The sequence below is a fragment of the Eurosta solidaginis genome, chromosome 2 (assembly GCF_040869045.1).
Source record: "Eurosta solidaginis isolate ZX-2024a chromosome 2, ASM4086904v1, whole genome shotgun sequence".
NCBI classification, from domain to species: Eukaryota; Metazoa; Arthropoda; class Insecta; order Diptera; family Tephritidae; genus Eurosta; species Eurosta solidaginis.
In genome coordinates, this window is record NC_090320.1 from 166,286,405 (window position 1) to 166,308,734 (window position 22,330).

A 22,330-nucleotide genomic window follows, 5' to 3' on the forward strand; every position below is an offset into this window, starting at 1 on the left:
GTGAATGCATTAAGTCGTTGTGAAGAACTCAAAGTGCGAAGTGCTAATTTCAGATAAAAAAATATTTCAAAAAAAATAATAAGTGAAGTGACCATTCCAAATCAAAAGGTTTACAATGAATCCGCCATCCTCTACACCGAAAGATGGAGCAACTACATCAACAACTATCGAAAAGTCAATGAATCATATACCCAAGTATGATGTTATTGTTCTTGGTGTGTCTATTGATTTAAATGATCTTAATTTACCAACCCATCTGGGTATCTTGAGATATTATTTTTGCTTAAGCGAACGTGCTAAAACAGAACAAAAAAAGTTTTCCCATAAATCATTCACTATTCAAGTACAAGATAAGTTGATTGGAATTTGGGAAAAACTTGGTATGGAAATAATGCTGAAAAACAGTGTATTTAATAAATTTAATAAATTGCTTGACAAGTATCAAGAGCAAATCAAAAGAAGAAACAACACCCAACAATTTACAGAGTATATAAAATCTCTGGAAACAATTTTTTACTTGTGAAACTCTTCCTTGTTATCACTCATTTATTATAATTGTCACCCATTTTTAATTATTTTATTATTATATATTTTCAGGTGGCTTCCAGAAAATTGCGTTGCAAAATATGCCCCCTAGTCCAGAAAAAATTGAATTTTCCACCGATTCGAAGTACTTATACGACATGGCCCATGCAAACCAGGGAAAATTGTACATTCTCGGTGGCTCACCAAGGCCGCTACATTATTGAGATTATATGTGACAATGGAAAATCCAGATGCAAATTTAAGAATTCTGGTTGAATTTATAATTAAATGTTATGTGCCAATGTACTTCAATATCAAGTATTACAGCTCTGTCGTGTACGGCAGTGCATTATTTTTCAAGTTCATTGGTTGGTCACGATTTCTAGAACCTCGTTTACGCAAAATTGTCAATCAAGTAATTAAAGATAATTCATATTATGCGCATTCGGAAAATATCTTGTTATCAATGTTGTTTGATGATAGCAAAGAAAAGCGCGACTGTGCCATCAAGAAAATTCTACGCTATGGAACCGATGTTGACGAGCCAATGGAACTTAGTGTTTATAAAAAACCAGATATAAACTTTAATTGCACAAGTTATACGGAAATGATCAATTTGAATGATATAAATATTATATTTGAACCACCATTCACGCGAAGCATTCCGTACGATATATTGAAAGAATATTTAAATCAAGATGATCCACTGTTTAATGATCCAAAAATTCCATCACACATACAAAGAACGGAACGACATGTTCAATTGCTAGCTAGCGTTTCCAAACGGGTTATACCGGAAAATGTAGAGGCTGTTATGGCGACGACATTAGAGAGCCGTGCGAAATTGCCCAGACTTGAAAGTAAAAAAGACTTCAAACAATAATTTTTTTTGTTTCCTTCCTATAAATCACTTAAATTAATTTTTTCATTTAAATATGTTCTGACTAAATAAATGTCTTAAGAGAAAAAATAGATATTATTATAAATAAATAAATAACAAGTAAGGAAGGTTAAGTTCGGGTGTAACCGAACATTACATACTCAGTTGAGAGCTATGGTGACAACATAAGGGAAAATAACCATGTAGGAAAATGAACCGAGGGAAACCCTGGAATGTGTTTATATGACATGTGTATCAAATGAAAGGCATTAAAGAGTATTTTATGAGGGAGTGGCCCATGTTTATATAGGTGGACGCCATTTAGGGATATCGCCATAAAGGTAGATCAGGGTTGACTCTAGAATTTGTTTGTACGATATGGGCATCAAATGAAAGGTGCTTATGAGTATTTTAAAAGGGAGTAATCCTTAGTTCAATAGGTGGACGCCGTTTCGAGATATCGCCATAAAGGTGGACCAGGGGTGACTCTAGTATGCGTTTGTACAATATGGGCATCAAACGAAAGGTGTTAATGAGTTTTTTAAAAGGGAGTGGGCCTTAGTCCTATAGGTGGACGCCGTTTCGAAATATCGCCATATAGGTGGACCAGGGTAAAATATACAAGACATGTCTTTTTGATTCAGCGATAATAATTCAAGTGTTTTATTTCATAAACATATATATACACATATCTGTACAATTTTGACAGTTCAGCGTTGCCAGAATATATTATATCTTCCCCTTTTTATTTTTAAAATCTACAGATTGGTAAAAACGAACTGGAATTGGTCGTCGTGCGCTCTTGCGCTTGGGAGTATTCTCCATCAGTGGTTTGTCTTCCTCAACTTTTGCTGAACCTTTATCGTCATTATCATTTTTGTATACATCATTTTTGGAATCGTTTTGTGCATTTATATTTTCTTCTAAAACTACAAACCGTTCTGAAACTTTCTTTTTTCGTAGATGGTTAACATGTACATAACGAATTTGATTATTTACTAGTATTAGATATCTTAAATCAGATATCTTATTTTAACTACAGCTGGTAACCATTTGACAAATTCTTTAAAATGATTTAAGTAATATACATTTTCCCCTTCTTGATAATTCAACCTCGGTTGTTTGTTTTTATCAATGGGCTTAGCAATAACATTTTTTCTTAAGTTAGACTGTTTACAATCTTTCTGTTTCGAATCAACAACTTTCTCACTTTTTAACAAATCTAATACAATTCTAGGTTTGTATGCGAATAACATTGATGACGGTGACTGACCGGTAGCTGTTGTCGGCGTGTTACGATAGTAAAGTAAAAATTACTTTATGTGCCATGGACAAATAATTAGTTTTAGTCAAGCAATATTTTTTGAATACAGTTTTAACTGTCCTAACACAACGTTCTGCTAATCCGTTAGACTCGGGATGATATGGCGGGCTTTTATATACGTTAATACCATTTATTTTACAAAAACTATTGAATTCAAAACTTTGAAAGGGTGGACCATTATCGCTAACAATATTTTTTGGATAACCGAAATATTCGAAAACATTGACCAATTGTTCTATTACGTGAGATGCATTAGTTGAACTCATAATTTTAATTTCACAAAATTTAGTATATGAGTCTACAATTAACAAAAAATGTTTACCGGCAAAATCGAAAAAATCAATATGGATTCTCTCAAATGGAAATGTCGACTTTTTCCATTGTGTCTCAGTTTTGGGTTTGTTTGGTGTTCTTGTTTGTTGACATACTTCGCAGTCATTGTCAAACGTATGATCTTCCTACCATTTTCATTCGAGTAATACCCATGTGGCTTTCATGAAGCAATTTTAAAACACGATTTTGCAATTTCTTAGGGACAACTACTCTCGAAAAGTAAAATAGACAATTATCTTCAATTGACAACTTCTCTCTATTGACAAAGTACTTTTTAAATTTTTCCTCAACTTCAATTGGCCATTTCTCTTTAACGAATGAGTAAATATACGATAATATTGGATCAAGCTTTGTTTGTGTAGCAACTTCATTTAAATCCAAAGGCAAATCATTTGAGATACTTAAAAAGTTAACCGAAATATTTTTGATTCCTGTTTGTTCATTTTCCAATGGTAGACGGGACAATGCATCCACATGGGACATTTGTGTAGCACTTTTGTGTTTGATTTCGTATTGATACATAGACAACGTTGCAAGCGTGCAGTTGCAACCGCGCTATTAGACTTGTTAGGAATGAAAATTTCTTTTATGACTGAATTATCTGTAAAAATTGTAAAGGGTTGTCCAAATAGGTACTTATGAAACTTTCTCACGGCAAAAATTATAGCTAGCCCTTCACGGTGTACTTGTGAATAATTTCGTTCAGCCGGCGATAGCGTGACCGAAACAAACAAAACTGGATGTTCCCTACCATTTACAATGTGTGAGAGAACTGCTCCCACTCAATAAGGGCTTGCGTCAGTTGAGACAATAATGGGCTTCTTTGGGTCATAAATTTCCAATGCATTGCTTTCAACTATGAATTTTTTACTTTTTTCGAATACTCTCTGACAGTCATCATTCCAATTGAATGGGTTTTCTTTTCGTAGCAATTCATACAGAACGCTCAGTTCAGTAGACATATTTGGAACAAATTTTCTGTAATAGTTTACAAGACCCAAGTATGACTGTAATTATTGCACATTAGTTGGTGCTGGCGCATTAACAATGGCTCTAACTTTGTTTGGATTTGGTTTCACTCCATTATCTGTTAAACAGTGCCCCAAATACTCTACCGACTTTTTTAAAAATTGACTTTTTTCAATATTAATTTTAACATTGAATTCAGACAAACGACTACACACCGCGTAAACATTATCAGTGGCTTGTTGCAGATCCAAACCTCCAATAATTATATCGTCTTGAAATGCTCTAACAAATGGCATGCCTTTCAATATTTGGTCCATGACGGACTGAAATATCGATGCAGCACAATTAATACCAAATGTTAAACGTTTATATGCATATAAGCCATTTTGAGTATTTACGACAAGAATATTTTTGGAATTATTAGACATTTTTAATTGTTGATATGCGCCTTTCAAATCGATAACAGAAAAAAATTTGCAATTTGCAAAATCGGCGAATATATCGTCAACTAAAGGTAATGGATAATGGAAAAATTCTAGACACTTATTTAATGACGCTTTCCCATCGAGACAAATCCGTATTTCACCGTTCGATTTTGCAACAATCACGACGATAGGACTGGCTCATTGGCTATATTGAATAGGCTCTAATATTTCTTCTTTACATAAGCGATCAAGTTCTAAACTTACTTTATCACGTAATTTAAAAGGAACAGTGTACGCGGCATTTTATAACTTCATTCATTTTTTCATCAACAATGTTGGGATATCTATTCTTAATATTTCAAATATATCATTTTCTACAATTGATTTGATAACTATTTTGCTTTCAAACCTACCACGCCATCCATGGAATAATTTATCTAGCCATGGTCTGCCCATCAATGCTTTAAACCTTTTGCCTATGTCAGCAACTGACAACTTGAGCTTTACAACAACGTCACGGTGAGTCACCTCAGCAATAAATGATCCAAATTCTATAATTGTTTGCCCTGAAAAGGTAATTAAATTATTTTTAGACTTAACTAATTTAATATTATAAAATTTTTCATTGACCTCCTCTTTTGACATGACGGAAGTGCAAGCTCCACTATCTACTTCCATTTTTACCATAATGTTGTTGATTTTTACATCAATACAGCATGCATCGTTGATATTATTGATGCTCTTTATCGACTCGGTTGATGTACAAACTTTTGAAGTGTGACCCTTACGTTTACACTTGAAACATTCCCAATTGACTGCAGGGCATTTATTTTCGTCGTGTTTCCTGCCACACCGTTTGCATTTATTAAACTTTTGCGCTTGACTGTCATAAGACTTTTTTGACTTTTGTGTTTGCTTCTGACCTTTGAGCTTACTATCTGACTTGACAGAAAACTTTTTTCTTTATTAGTGTTGGTGTCATTTGTTAGAGTATTGACTACATTCGAACGCATTTTGATTTGACCTTTCTTTGTTAACTCCAATTGAAGGGCTATTTCACATGCTTTATCGAAATTTGAGGTTAGGTCATCCATAAGTTTTTGTTGGATTATTTCACTTTTAAGACCTCTAATTAGCTGATCTAATAATTCTTCATTCAAATGCTTTTGTTGTAAATAAGCAACGTCTTTAGCATGTTCGGTTGTGATAAAATCGCCAAACTCACATTCCTGAGACAAAAACTTTAACCTCACAATATAATCGGAAATATTCTCACCTTCTTCTTGCATGGCGTTGTAAAATTTGTACCTTTCTGAACGCTTGTTTCTTTTAGGTTGATAATAGTCAGTCAAAACTTTCATCAATTCTGCATACGTTTTTTGACTTGGCAATTGAGGCGTTGTTAGTTTTTTACACAGTTCATAGACTTCTGCACCGCACATAGTGATGAACAATGGTGCTTTTAGTTGCTCTGAAACCGAATTGCAGACAAAGAATTGGTCCATCCTGTCCTTATAGCCAGGAAAGTCCCCACCGGGAATGAATGGTTCTACCATTCCAATAAAGTTATTCGACATTTTGATATGACTACTATGATTTAAGGTTATGTCACTGACACGTTCTTCTTTGCATTCGTCTGAAGGCAATTGACTTGAACTTCCACTGTTATCACACTCTTTGTTTGGTGATGATTGTTCACTTTTTTTCATGCCCAATCGTTGATCAAAAGTAAACTCTAAATTTGCACAAAATGGGTTTTCCCTCGTCGCCATAAAATATACTAGACACGTCTTTTTGATTCAGCGATAATAATTCAAGTGTTTTATTTCATAAACATATATATACACATATCTATACAATTTTGACAGTTCAGCGTTGCCAAAATATATTACACAGGGGTGACTCTATAATACGTTTGTACAATATGGGTATCAAACGAAAGGTGTTAATGAGTATTTTAAAAGGGAGTGGGCCTTAGTTCTATAGGTGGAAGCCTTTTCGAGGTATCGCAATAAAGGTGGACCAGGGGTGACTCTAGACTTTGTTTGTACGATATGGGTATCAAATGAAAGGCGTTAATTGTAACCTACCCCGAATAGAAGGGGTATATAATGTTTGTATGTGTGTGTGATTCCCCATACATGTACGCATACACATATGAAGAGGCACGTTACCATTGGGTGGAATTCTGGTAACCACACAGGCAATTGAGAGGTCGCGGCGGGGGAGTCCTCTTGACCGTAGCTCTTTCGGGATGGGGTGGGTTTTTACCATGTCTCAACCGACATTAGGTACATAAAGTTTAATTTTAGGACTCCAAACCAGAATCTAAATACAGGAGCTACACTCCCTTAACTCAAAAACTAGATACATATGTACGAAATGAAACAAAAAAAAGAGATCGGTAACTAACCAACTCAAAAGAACCAAACAACGAACTTTAAATGCTAAAGAGGTGAAAGCGGACATCTGCTTACGTGAATATTGGGGCCAGGTCTACGCTGATAGTCGACACTCGCTGTCTTTACCCTACCCTACCATGATCTTTGATGCGAATATAATTCGAAGATCCCGAAAAAAACGTATACTACCTTTTATGTCATCAACACATTTGCCTCCAGGAACATACAAAAACTTACAGATTCATATTTTCAAGTGGATAACAATTCATCGTTTATTAACCATAATAATTAATCAATCCTTAATCCTATTTGGAAAGATGTTTAGGATTAACCTTAATTCTTAATATTCGTTACTAACATTTACAAAATATTTAGGACAACCCTAATATTACACGCTTCTTAGCGGCTTATGTATAAATTTGTTATACTAATCTGGTTACAATTTAACTCTCTTTCAGGTGGCTAGTCATACCAGGCTATCATAAAAAACACTAGCTTACGCTTTTTTACTTATATGAAGGGTTCATATTTAGGTAACATTGTTTTTTTTTTTTTTGAATGAATGACGTAACATGTACGTTAGAACATTAATATCCAAATAAATTCATATCATTAAAGTACAGCAGATCAATTGGCAAAAGCATTATTGACGATAGGTAGTTTACTGAAAATACCCGGACGTCATAAAAATTACTAGCTGACTTTATTTTCTTATATTTTTGGGTAAAAGTTTTTTTTTGTTTTTCTTTAACTTACATTTGGAAATAAATTCATATTTACGTGCATAAGTGTGCATGTAGGTAGGTAAACTAATAGGAAGGGGGAAGTTCCATGACAAATGGGTTTTCAAACATGTGTTAGACTGTTAGAATTTCAACGCGTATCGAAAATTGTTGAACAAAAACGTACTCTATAACAATTTATCAATATTATATATTGTTACGCGGTATATTTAAATTTACCCGGTTTGAGCAAAGACAAAGAACATAAAACAAGCTTACGGACGGAAGATCATAGGAGCAAAAGGTAAATCAATCATCATATGCCAAAATTATATATATTTACTCGATTGAAATTACTGGACATACCAGGGCATCATAAGCCAACAACAAGCTACCCTCTGCCAAGAATTTTTGCTTGCCCTTTTTGCTTTAGGTATGTATATTAAGTTTTTGTTTTCCTATTTTGTTAAACTGTTCAAAAAAAATTATATGCTATCATGGCTATGTAGAAATGTATGTATATTTGCCTCAGAGGGGCATGCCACAATTATTTGGTTGATTTTACATTATTAAAAAAAATTTGTTTTTTGTTTGTTTTTTTTTTTTTTTTTTTTTTTTTGTTTAGGTTTGGTAGCAAATTTTACGAACTGTAACTACAAATACTACAATCCAAACTTAATTGGTTCGAAAGAACGATAGACTGTACTTTGGCACATGATAATTATGATTGTCTCTCTTTTGTTTCTTTTTTTAGGAATTTTTATACATTTAAATAATAAAGTAGTTTGTTTGGTTTGTATTAATGCAACCCAACCAAATAATTATGGTAAATAATTAAATTTTAAAGAAAAAAAATGTAAGCGATTGAACGTGCATTTTTTTAACTTAATGTGCCCATCTCGACTTTACATACATAGCTATGTAGACCCATTTTAGCTACGAAACGATTTTTACGAATTTACATACATAAGTACGCACAACAGGTGTACAGATGTATGTACATACGTTTGTAAAGGAGGTGGGTAATTATGCCCACTGATATGCCGATTTGTCTTGGTTGCAAATCAAAGCAAAAAAAATATAAACAATAACAAAGGCAACAAAGATATTGGTACAATATTACTTACATATTGTATTGTGGTAGGTATGTATGTGGGTGATGCAATCCAGCGATGAAAGGCCTTTCAGCGGTATTGATGCAGTTGGAATATCTGTTTGACAAATTTCTTGCGTTGGTTTTGTTTTTGGGCTATGATGTGACTTACACTGTAAGAGAGGGCGATCGCTTACAGTGACACATAAAACGTTCGGTAGCCGCAAATTTTAACTTGAATATTTTTGTTAACCAAAGTATTATTATAATTTTTTTCTGATTTTTAACTAAGTTTATGTTTTTGTTTTTCTTTGGAGGGAAAGATGGGGTTAGGTATGCCTACCACACATATGCATGCACTCAAATATTTTCACATCTTATTTTTACGTAACTTTCAATTAATTATAATATTATGATTATTTATTTATTTTTTTTGATATAACACGTTTACTCTTTTTACTTTCAATTTTCTTTTCTTTCTAACGTTCTTTTTATTTACTTTTAACTACTATAAATTTCGTTTAACCTTATCTTAGGCTTTTGTAACTAACTTTATCTCTTTTTTCTAAAAAATTTCCGGTTTAACACTACTTGTTACTACATTTTCTAGGTTTTTTCATTTAATTCACTGCGCTAAACTTATTACCTTATTCTTATCCCTCTTTTTTTTTATATATATTTTTTTGTTTTTTTTTTTGACTTTTTTTTCACTATAACAATTTTAATTTTTGTCACACTGTGCACTAATTTGTTCTGCAAATGGGTGGTGGATGGCAAACAGCGACGACAATGCTGCCTATTTCATGTGCGCCTGATGGTGCTTGAATGAGGTGGGGTGGCAAAACCAAGCCCCAGGATCCTTCTAGATTCCTAATCTTCGTTGGTCGCGTGGGGATTAGTGGAGGCTCCCTCTTGATGCTCCTCAGCTCCAATATGTACAAATGGTTCGTAACCAAAAAGCTTCCACACCCTCACCTATGTGCACTGGGAAAGTGACTTCCAACTTGTCAGGAGGCGATGAGTGTGGGTAGGAATTTCTGCCTATATGGTAGTCACGCCTATTGAAGAAAAATGCCCTATAATTATTTCCTACCTAAGGAGATTTAAATGAAAATTTCTTACCTTATTGAGAACAAACAAAACCCATGTGGTATACGGGAACTGCCTGAATATCTTTACTGGAGCTGCCCGTCTGGTACGATGAAAAACAGGAAGGAGAGCTCTTTTATACCCTCGGACTTCCTATCTTTTGGCTTCTGTTTTTGACACTTTCCTAACTTCGTTTGCGCAAATGTTTAATGTCACTTAAATGCGTCTTTTCAATCATTGTAACAAAACTAAGACAGAATGACGTGAATGATTTGATTTTGCTACTGTTTGCAATTTTTCTAGCCTACGAGACATATTTAACTAACTCTGGCGCATTTCAGCATTTGGAAGTTTCGGATAGATTTACCTTGGGAAAATCCAAGCGATTATTGTTCACGTTTCAGCCAATAGGTGACAATTTGTCGTTTTTACTAGAGGTAATCAATTAAATGCCCTAGAGCGGCAATAAAGTTCTTAGGTCAATTTCTCACATGCGAGAAATTTTATTTCAAAGGGGGATAGGTACACGCAAAAAGACATATTGCAGCCCAAGCGACCATTACATAATGAGTATTTTTAAAGGGTGTGGGCCTTCGTTCTATAGGTGGTCGCCCTTTCGAGATATCGCCATAAAGGTGGACCAGGGGTGACTCTAGAATGTGTTTGTACGATATTGGTATCAAATTAAAGGTATTAATGAGAGTTTTAAAAGGGAGTGGTGGTAGTTGTATATGTGAAGGCGTTTTCCAGATATCGACCAAAATGTGGACCAGGGTGACCCAGAACATCATCTGTTGGATAACGCTAATTTATTTATATATGTAATACCTGCCAAGATTTCAAGGGTTTTTTATTTCGCCCTGCAGAACTTTTTCATTTTGTTCTACTTAATATGGTAGGTGTCACAACCATTTTACAAAGTTTTTTCTAAAGTTATATTTCGCGTCAATAAACCAATCCAATTACCATGTTTCATCCCTTTATTCGTATCTGGTATAGAATTATGGGATTTTTTTCATTTTTCGTAATTTTCGATATCGAAAAAGTGGCCGTGGTCATAGTCGGATTTCGTTCATTTTTTATACCAAAATAAAGTGAGTTCAGATAAGTACGTGAACTAAGTTCAGTAAAGATATGTCGATTTTTGCTCAAGTTATCGTGTTAACGGCCATGTGGAAAGACACACGGACGACTGTGCATAAAAATTGGGCGCGGCTTCAACCGATTTCGCCCATTTTCACATAAAACAGTTAACGTCATAAAATGCCCCTACCAAATTTCAAAAGGATTGGTAAATTTTTGTTCGACTTATGGCATTAAAAGTATCCTAGACAAATTAAATTAAAAAGGACGGAGCCACGCACATTTTGAAATTTTCTTTTATTTTTGTATTTTGTTGCACCATATCAATACTGGAGTTGAATGTTGACATAATTTACTTATATACTGTAAAGATATTAAATTTTTTGTTAAAATGTTACTTTAAAAAAACTTTTTTTTAAAAGTGGGCGTGGTCCTTCTCCGATTTTGCTAATTTTTATTAAGCGTACAAATAGTAATAGGAGTAACGTTCCTGCCAAATTTTATCACGATATCTTCAACGACTGCCAAATTTCAGCTTGCAAAAGTTTTAAATTGCCTTCTTTTAAAAGTGGGCGGTGCCACGCCCGTTGTCCAAAATTTTACTAATTTTATATTCTGCGTCATAAGTTCTACTCACTTACCAAGTTTCATCGCTTTATCTGTCTTTGGTAATGAATTATTGCACTTTTTCGGCTTTTCGAAATTTTCGATATGGAAAAAGTGGGCGTGGTTATAGTCCGATATCGTTCATTTTAAATAGCGATCTGAGATGAGTGCGCAGGAACCTACATACCAAATTTCATCAAGATACCTCAAAATTTAATCAAGTTATCGTGTTAACGGACGGCGATAACTTGAGCATAAATCGACATATCTTTACTAAACTTAGTTCACGTACTTATTTGAACTCACTTTATCTAGGTATAAAAAATGGTCGAAATGCAACTATGACGACGCCCACTTTTTCGATATCGAAAATTACGAAAAATGAAAAAAAAACCATAATTCTATACCAAATACGATAAAAAGGATGAAAGATCGTGATTGGTTCGGTTTTTTGGCGCAAAGTATAACTTTAGAAAAAAACTTTTTAAAATGGGTGAGACACCTACCATATTAAGTAGAAGAAAATGAAAAAGTTATACAGGGCGAAATCAAAAGGCCCTTGGAATCTTGGCAGGAATACTGTTCGTTGTATTACATATATAAATAAATTAGCGGTACCCGACAAATGATGTTCTGGGTCACCCTCGTCTATATTTTGGTCGATACTTCGAAAACCCCTTCACATATAGAACTGAGGGTCACTCCCATTTAAAAACCTTATTAATATCTTTAATTTGATATCCATATCGTACAAACACATTCTAGAGTCACCTCTGGTCTACCCTTGTGGCGACATCTCGAAAAGGCGTCAACCTATAGAACTAAGGCCCACCCCCTTTTAAAATACTCATTAACACCTTTCATTTAATACCCATATGGTACAAACACATTCTACAGTCATGCCTGGTCCACCTTTATGGCGATATCTTTAAAAGACGTCCACCTATAGAACTAAGGCCGGCCCTTTTAAAATACTCATTAACCCCTTTCATTTGATACCCATATCGTATAAATACATTCTAGAGTAACTTCTGATCCACCTTTATGGCGACATCCCGAAATGGCGTCCACCTATAGAATTATGGCCCACTCCCTTTTAAAATACTCTTTAATACCTTCCATTTGAAACCCATGTCATACAGTCATGCCTGGTCCACCTTTATGGCGATATCTTTAAAAGGCGTCCACCTATAGAACTAAGGCCCGCCCCTTTTAAAATACTCATTAACCCCTTTCATTTGATACCCATATCGTACAAACACATTCTAGAGTCACTTCTGATCCACCTTTATGGCGACATCCCGAAATGGCGTCCACCTATAGAACTATGGCCCACTCCCTTTTAAAATACTCTTTAATACCTTCCATTTGAAACCCATGACATACAAACACATTCCAGGGTTACCCTAGGTTAATTTTGCTAAATGGTGATTTTCCCTTAGTTTGTCTCCAAAGCTCTCAGCTGAGTATGTAATGTTCGGTTACACCCGCACTTAGCCTTCCTTACTTGTTTTTCAAGTAGTTTTTGTTGTTGCTTCAATTTTTCGCTTATGTGAAAATAAAAAACTTTGTGCATTATTGGTGTTTGTTGGTGTTGCACCTCGGCAAGGTCATAGCGAATGTGAGTGAGTGGTCCCTTTGTCACTAGTCTAGGTCCTAGTCAACTAAGTCTCCCAATTTCGTCCGTATGTTCAGTGTGGCACATCAAGCATCTCAGCTCAGAGCCCAAAACTCGGTTGCCACACTGCCAAAAATCTCCTTCGTGTAGACAGCCTGCAAACCTCACGTGTACGCAGTGCTGGACTGCGTACACGGTAGCTTCAACAGTCACCTACACGCTACAACGTCTACCTCCTAATATACTAGCCTTACCGCAGAATGCCACTTATGCAAGCGTTGCAGCTTTCGTTAGGAACTTCTACAGTAAGACGAGTATCCCCCCTTGTGCTTGTTATAGTGGCATATATCGCATCAGACTAAGCCAAGCGATGTTGTCACAACAACTGTCGTCAGTCCTGTCAGAGAAAAAAAGGAAGTTGAGCGCAAAAAAAAACAATGAAATGTACCTAAGAGTAATGGACACAAAATAGTAATAAAAGAAAGAGAACAAAAGGAAGATAATGATAAAACGGACTTTGAAACTAAAAATTGGGCTATTACGTTGGGCGCTATTGTTGTATACCTGTCTGTTGGGGTAACGCAACGGTGGCAGGTGGCATGGTGGCAAGCCCTGCTAGCGCGTCGGGTGAGGTGAGTTTTTGCTCACCAGCCTTACTTGCAGCTATACAAACAAAATTAGGGATTCATGCATGGGTGCAAAATAAAGACAACAAAAAAATAAATGAAGGAAAGAAGCCTGTCCGTGTCAGGTGGAGTCATCCCTCCCCCCTCTACGCATCGTGCGTATCCTTTGGGCATCGCTATGACTCCGTATACCGAGCGAAGCCCCCCTAGCCTGACACATGTCCGTCCGTCATCGTCCCATGTCCCTACCCAGTTCGGTTCGTCTTAGTCGCCTGACACCCACCTCCCCTCTAATGTGCCCATGCAACACCCATACCAATTGACTGTTTACCAAGCCATACATGGTGTTTTCAATTCACCCCATAAAAAGATAACGAGAAATTGAATAAGGTGAGCTAAGTTTGGTTTTGCAATTCCACAATCTTAATTTATTGACTAATATTATGCAAAAAAACTGATATAAAAAGCAAAAGTAATTCACCAATTAAGCACCAAATTTTCAATCAAAGAAATTCAAAAAAGCCATAAAAAATGGTTAATTATCTTACCACTAACAATTTTCTTATGAAATTAACTTATAACTAGGTACCAGTCCAATGTATCGATACAGTAGTAAAGAGACAAAAAAAGAAAAAAAACCCGGAAACGGGAAAATTTAAATGGATAAAGGCTATAAAGAAAAATTTAATTAATGAGACTAAACTATAATGAAAGTTATTTGCGATGTGATTGACACAAGGTAATTCAAATCAAAAAGAAAAATTATGCAAACACTACTCCGTGACTTATAGGCCACTGTGCGCCGATAGCTTACTGACCTATCCTAACTTCCAATATATACACCTCTTGGAATTCTCATGTACATACGTACATACATATGTAGGTATAGATAAGTTTTATTATGTAAGAATAGCTTATAATCTAGTACTCACCGATCTTTCCTTATGACAGAGGCGCCCACGTCGCGGAGAGGGGGTTACCGTGGCAATAGAAAACCTAACAAACATACATACATATAAACGTATTCTCCCGATGGTATGCGATATTGGAATATTTCCACTACTCACTAGTAGGTGGGAGAGGTGACAGAATTTATGCTGGAAGTTGTTCGGACACGCACCGGAGGTCTGAACCAAAGCCACCGATGGATTAAAAAAAAATAATTAAATTAAATAAATTTGCTTTGCGAGCATCAAAGAAAAAAATATAAAAAAAAACCAAAGTGCCCTCTAATATTAAAAGTGTAAATAAAAATGAGAGGGCCGGCAACAAATAAAATAACTAATAAGTTCGCGATTCGAACAATAATTATTTTATCATTATTATTGTGTCAGCAAGCTGGTAACCCTACTCACGAAAAAGACAATGAACAACAAGATGGCTGTCAGTCAGTTGATTGCGAGAACTAAAATAGAACGCGTCTGAACTGCAGATCCAGCGTGGAATTTATGAAATTTATACAAAAACTCTGTACAATAAACGTTTTATTAAACTGTAAATATACTTATATCAGTTATTTCACTAGAACTCAAGAGGTCTCCTGACAGCTTCAGAAGTTGGATGAAATCCACCCTTAAAAACGTAAAACTCGAAATACAGCATATAACTGAATAAGTGCAAGTGTGTGTGCAAAAACATTCAATTGTGAAAAGATGCGTTTAAACGAGTAAAAATACATATTATCGAGTTAAAAAAAGGTGTTCGCCATTAAATTAAATAAAATAAAAAAAAATAAATAAATGTAAGGCGCGATAACCTCCGAAGAGATCTAAGGCCGAGCTTCTCTTCCAATTTGCGTCGTACTCCTCTTGATTTTTCCCTACAAATTAGCCGGACGGGACCTACATGTTTTTATGCCGACTCCGAACGGCATCTGCAAGGCAGATGAGTTTTCACTGAGAGCTTTTCATGGCAGAAATACAATCGGAGCGCTTGCCAGACACTGCCGAGGGGCGACCCCGCTTAGAAAAATTTTCTTCTAATTGAAAAATCTTATTTCTAAAATTTTGATGTTGCTTTGCCCGGGAGTTGAACCCAGGGCATACGGTGTGATAGGCGGAGCACGCTACCATCACACCACGGTGGCCGCATAACATATCGTTTATCTAACGCATAAAAAAGTTGAGACTCCGCTGAATCAATGCGTGGTAAACGGGGCTCCTCTGCACTTACGTTTTAGTATTGTATTCGTCGTTAGTTTAAAAATTTGCGCGTCCATACGAACAAGAATTTTCTCAACACAAAAGGTGGAGTGAAATTCGGCAACAACGCTATTCGTCTTTACTTACTTGTGAAACATATTCTCTCTCAGCACGACCAGCCTGAAGAGAATTCACCAGCAACGCCATTCGTTTCAACTTTAATATCTTTCTCTCAGTACGAAAAGCTGAAAGAAACTCGTCAAAAACACTGTTCGTTATTTTCTCGTGGAACGCATTCTCCTTTCAGCACGACTAGCCTGAAAAGAATTCACCAAGAAAATAAAACGTCATTCGCTTCGTATCGTGGAACGTATTCTTTTTCACCACGAGTAGCCTGAAAAGAATTAACCAAGAAAATAAAACGTCATTCGCTTCGTATCGTGAAACTTATTCTTCTTTCAGCACGAATAGCCTGAAAAGAATTAACCAAAAAATAAAACGTCATTCGCTTCGTATTTTGGTATATTATCTCGTTTTATGTTATGTTCACTTTGTTTCATTTGCATACATGGTAAACAACTTGACGATCATTGAACGCACACGCAAAGTTTATATGTATTGGTGGCAATAATAATGTAACCAAAGCGACAATAACAATCAAATTGTCTGTTACGTTCATTTGTGCTCGCAGTACTCGCTATAAAGTCGTTCAGTTGTGTTTGGTAATCGTTTTACCATTCGTATTTATATTTTAACTCAACTCCACTCATTGAATATCATTAGCAAAACAAAACGTTAAAAATGGAAAACGTTCGTTCCGCAAACGTCGTTGAGCTTAGAAAAATGTGTAAAGATGCAGGACTTCCAACTAGTGGTAACAAAAACACTTTAATAAAACGTTTAGAAATACAAATCCTTACTGAAGAACATTATTTAAGTGCAAGTTCGATATTGTCATAGCGTGTGGCAGATTTAGAAAAAACTATTCCTGAAATGGAAATACGACAAAGTGATGGTGTAATGTCTAGCAATTTCGAACCGCAGTGTATCTCTTCACCTCTAGATACACAAGCAATGCCGTTGTCTACAAACGTACATATAGTGCTATCGGTTGTGCCACCATTGCAGACGTCGATCCCGCATCCGTGTCCACCACCGTCAACACAAACGTTTCCAATTTCTGTTAGTAGTGCATTCCCAAATACGCAGGGTGCACCCGTATCGTACTCAATACCGGTTTCCGGCGGTTACGCTCAGCCGATTTTTCGACCTAGTATTAACTACACGTACCTTCCAAGTTAAACTGCACGACCCGCCCGAGCCAATATTCCGTACATTCCCCAGCAGCCGATTTGGCATCGCGCCCTATGTATAATGTCTGTGAAATAATAGAGCTATTGCCAACATTTGACCCACTTGCAAGTGTATCTTTAAATGCAGCTCAATTCATACACCGCGTCGAAATGGTGCGAAATGCATACGGCATCGATGATAGTATTTTACTGTGTGCGGTGCAACAGAAAATGCAGGGACCCGCTAAACAATGGATCGACTCCCTGCAAGTCGTATATACGTCGTGGTCAGAATTTTCTAATCGATTAGTGTGCGACTTCCCATGTCTACAAAGTGTCGCAGATGTGCACGTAAAAATGTCCCAAATGAAAAGAAATACGAATGAATCACCACAAGAATTTTATTATCGTATGGTTCCGTATGGTATGAAACGAGGCATTCCAGAAAACGATATCACTATACATATTGTGAACGGTATAAATGATGCGGACCTTAAACGAAAAATATCTAATTATTACTCGCGATGTATTGATTTGTTACGTGATATAAATAACTACAACATATTTAACGAGGTTAAGACAAATTCACAAGCAAAGCCAAAACCAATGGTCCTACCAAATGCTACAAAATGCAACGAAAATGTAAAGTGCTACAACTGTTTGAAGTTTGGGCATTATTCAATAAAATGTCCAGAACCGCAGAAAAAAAACCCGTTGTGAAAAATGTCAACGCACTAATCACACAAACGAAACTTGTCCGGAAAAATCAAATAATACGGTAGAACTAATTAATCAATCCGTTAAACCAACAAAAGAAATTATTGACGTAAACATCAAGGAGATTAAAGTGAACGGACTGTTGACAAATTCTTTCGTAGATCCTGGCAGTAGTCGTACTCTTGTAAGAGGCAGCTTTGCCAGGAAACTTGGCAGCTGTACACCGTGCTTAATAACGTTGAATGGGTTTGGTGGCGGTAAATTCGTATGTAATGAGAAAATAAACTTTATAATAGAAATTGATTGTGAGAAAATTGAAAGTGACGGGTTGATAGTAGAAGATAATTTGATAAGTAAAAATGTTTTGCTTGGGACTGATAGTTTGTGCAGAAACGGAAGTCAGCTGGTTATCGATAATGAAGGTTGTCGTATTGAAGATGTTTTAAACATTCGTGAACGTACTACTCTCGTTAATAAAGATTTCGACAAACTCGAACAATTACTCTCCTCGTTCCGCGGTTTTTTCTCGGAAAAGGTTTCAGAACTCGGTCGATGTAACATCATGAAAATGAAAATCGAACTAAACTCGGAGATACCGTTAAATATGAAGCCGTATCGTCTGCCATTCTCAAAGCGGCCGATTGTGGCAGACATAATAAAAGACTTACTCGACAATGAAATCATACGTTTATCAGAATCCTCATATGCCTCACCAATTGTACTGGGCGAGAAGCAAAATGGTGAGCATCGCCTCTGTGTGTATTACAGGTGCCTAAACAAAATCACGAAAAAAACGTCATATCCGATGCCAGTTATGGATGAACAAATCGCTCAGCTAGCAGGTAATAAATAGTTTTCAATATTAGACCTAAGAATGGGGTATTATCAAATAGAGCTCGAAGAACAATCAAAACACTTCACAGCATTTGTTAACAACGAAGGCCATTACGAATTCAATAGAATGCCGTTTGGCTTAGTCAACGCTCCCGCCGTATTCCAAACGGTAATGAATGGTTAGTATCCAAGATGAAACCTGGGGAAGTTTTGGCATATTTGGATGATGTCATAATACCAAGCCGCACCATTGATGAAGGATTACACGTCTTAAAAAGTTCTTTTGTATCTTGGGCGATAGTGGGTTGACATTGCGTATAGACAAATGTAAATTTTTAGAAACACGAATCGAATACCTAGGTCACGTGATTACCGAGAACGGTATAACACCTGGAAATCGCAAAGTATCAGCTATTAAAAACTTCCAAGTGCCTACGAATGTCACCGAATTAAGACGGTCCTTGGGTCTCACGGGCTTCTAACAGGAAGCTCGTTCCTGATTACTCGCTAATAACTAAGCCCTTGACCACCTTTCTACGCAAATCCAAACAAAACTTGTTCTGCTGGACTGATCTTCAACAGACCTCGTTTAAACGAATCATCGAACTTTTGACAACCACTCCGGTACTGTCCCTATACGATCAAACCGCGCTGCACGAGTTACATACTGATGCGATAACAAGACGTGGCAGCCTACAATGTACTTCAGTCGACACTGCACAGATCCGAAAAGTCGCTACCATTCTTATGAATTGGAAGCCTTCGCCGTAGTTGAGGTACTAGAACGATTCCGCATTTACTTGTTGGGCAAAAAGTTTCGTTTGGTGACTGATTGCTCAGCCGTGGCCAAGGTACGAGATAACAAGGAACTAAAGCCTAAAATCGTGCGTTGGTGGTTGAAGATATCCGAGTTCGACTTTGAAGCAGTACATCGTTCAGGAAGCAGACTTGCGCACGTAGACGCAATGAGCCGAGCTCCTGACTAGTCCGCTGAAAAGTAGAGCCGGCTGGATCTATCTTTGAAATAAACCCCGACGTTAATGATTGGCTTTATACGATGCAAATACAAGACCCGAAACTTCGTGAAATCATCGCCATTTTGCAAGGCCACGTAAAATCTCAGCGAGCTCCAGAGATCAAGAAATATTTTCGTATCCAAAATTATCGCCTTTATCGTCAAGAAGAAGATGGACTGAAATTCTTCGTCCCTAACTCCGTACGTTGGCGCATTGCTCAACTTTGCCACGACAAGGTGGGTCACCATGCTTTGGAGAAAACCATTGATCGAATTCGCAAAACGTTTTGGTTCGCGCAAATGCGGAAATACATTAAAAATTATATCGCCGCGTGCACGGAGTGCTGTTATCGTAAGGCCCAATTCGGTAAGGCTGAAGGTACTTTGCACTTCGATCCGGTAGACCCGATTCCGTTCCGCCTGATTCATATCGATCATCTCGGGCCGTTTATTCATTGTAACAAAGGGAATTCGTACGTCATAGCGATTTCAGACTCGTTTTCAAAATATCTCATTGTTAGGCCGGTTCGCGATACAAAATCGACACACGTAATAAATTTGTTAAACGATGTAACGAGCAATTTCGGGCTGCCTCTTAAAATTATTACGGACCGTGAAACCGCTTACACGTCAAAGGCATTTACCACGTATTGCGAGCTGAACGGTATAAAGCACGTAAAAACAGCGGTACGTACTCCGCGAGCAAGCGGGCAAGTCGAGCGGGCAAACCAGACGATTTTAAATTACTTACGAATCTCCGTTGATAACCCTAAGGAATCGGACTTGTTGTTACGAAATTTTCAATTTACAGTCAACTCACAACCGAATAAAACGACCGGATATAGCCCAAACGAGTTAATATTCCACTTTAATTTGCGCGATATCGTACACAATTTGTTAGTTGCCGCCGTGCATGATGACGTCGACCAAACCGTAGAGAACATTCCGATAGACGAAAACCGTATACAAGCTACGGAGAATATCGAACACGAACGACAAAAATGGAAAAAACGGTTTGACGAAAAACATACAATCCCTCGTGTTTATCGCGATGACGATTTAGTTGTCATTGAGAGCGAAGCCGCCGCTACCGGTGAATCGAGAAAATTAGAGTCAAAATATCGTGGTCCGTATCGTATAGCCAAAGTCTTAAACAATGACCGGTATTTAATCGAAGAAATTCCGGGTATGCCAATAAAGTCGCAAAATTACTCTTCTGTTTTCGAATCTAGCAACTGAAACTAGAAACTGTCCCAACTCGATGAGAACGAAACAAGCTATAGCGACCTAGAAGACAACGAAATCGGGGTCGATTCCATATCAGGAAAGGCCGACTGTCAGCAAGCTGGTAACCCTACTCACGAAAAAGGCAATGAACAACAATATGGCTGTCAGTCAGTCGATTGCGAGAACTAAAATAGAACGCATCTGAACTGCAGAGCCAGCGTGGAATTTATGAAATTTATACAAAAACTCTGTACAATAAACGTTTTATTAAACTGTAAATATGTTTATATCAATTATTTCACTAGAACTTAAGAGGTCTCCTGACAATTGTTATGATACATTTTTTCGTAATTGAACAAATTATTAAATTAGAATAGAAGAAAGAAAAAATTTAGACAACTGCCAAAGCTCGTTGTATAGATCCATTTCGGGAACTGCTAAATTCCTTCATCGGCAACGTTTAGGCGCCGCTGCTATAACCACTCAGCTATCACAGCGGTTGTTTTGTTTGTCTTCATTATTCCTACTTCAATTCTGGTTCTTGCCAATTGATATTCACAGCACTGCGACATCTGTTGCAGAATGCTTGTGAAAATTGGACTTGTTTTATGGCAATGATGCCATAGTGTCATATTTTATTGACACTTTTTCCCCGTGCTCTGGGATGTATTAGCAATTTTTGTTGTTATATCGGCCTATTGATTTGTAAGATCGCGGGTTTGAATCGAGCTCAAGGCCTAACAATAATTATTTTATCATTATTATTGTTAAGACAAATGTTTTCGTAATTGAAAAAATTATTAAATTAGAATAGAAGAAAGAAAAAATTTAGACAACTGCGTTATGGAAACGCATCTTTAATGGAGCAGCAAGGAAGCCAATCGGCATGATCTAGTGGTGCACTGTGGCTAGTCATGTCGGCTGGGCGGGGTTCTTGCCAACCCTGCTGTCCTGCGCCATAAACAGAAAAATCTTATCGTGCTCAACTTCAAAATAAAACAACATCCGGCCGTACCGGATGTCACGGACAGACCGTTCAACATTCAAAATTTAAAATCAAAAAAATCAAACGCAAAAAAATTGAAACTCAAAACTGAAACCGGGAAATTAAACTGGAATTTAAATTTAACTATAACTGAAAACGGAAACCAAGGAAAGAAAAAAATTTAGAACCGGATACGACCGGTTATAACGGGCCAAGCGCAGGCAGTGCAGCTCAGCTGTGGCTTGCCAACCACCACCGCGCTCACGCTCAATTGTTTTCAGTTTATCATTAACTACTCACTATTACACACCGATCGTGCCCGCATCGCATCGCCTGTTCGCCTTCGCGCAAATATTTCCTGCTTCATATCTATGTCACATACATATAATTAATTTCAATTTGTATAGCTTTGATATTTCATGCG

General features: G+C 36.8%; 2 protein-coding genes across 5 annotated transcripts in view; both read left to right on the forward strand.

Annotated features, from left to right (window-relative positions):
• The window catches only part of ninaC (STKc_myosinIII_N_like and MYSc_Myo21 domain-containing protein ninaC), a 2,219,740-nt gene that overhangs the window by 1,904,920 nt on the left and 292,490 nt on the right, over positions 1-22,330 (forward strand). The window lies entirely within an intron of this gene.
• On the forward strand, positions 604-20,543 carry LOC137240308 (uncharacterized). The gene is made up of 2 exons (XM_067766370.1): positions 604-1,385; positions 14,281-20,543. The coding sequence occupies exons 1-2, from the start codon at positions 764-766 to the stop codon at positions 14,352-14,354; spliced, it is 696 nt and encodes a 231-aa protein (XP_067622471.1). The 5' UTR covers positions 604-763; the 3' UTR covers positions 14,355-20,543.

Coding starts and splice junctions, on each gene's coding strand:
- LOC137240308 (XM_067766370.1), top strand. CDS start 764: ATGGAAAATCCAGATGCAAATTTAAGAATTCTGGTTGAATTTATAATT. Junction 1,386..14,280: donor GAAATTGCCCAGACTTGAAA/GTAAAAAAGACT, acceptor ACTTATAACTAG/GTACCAGTCCAATGTATCGA.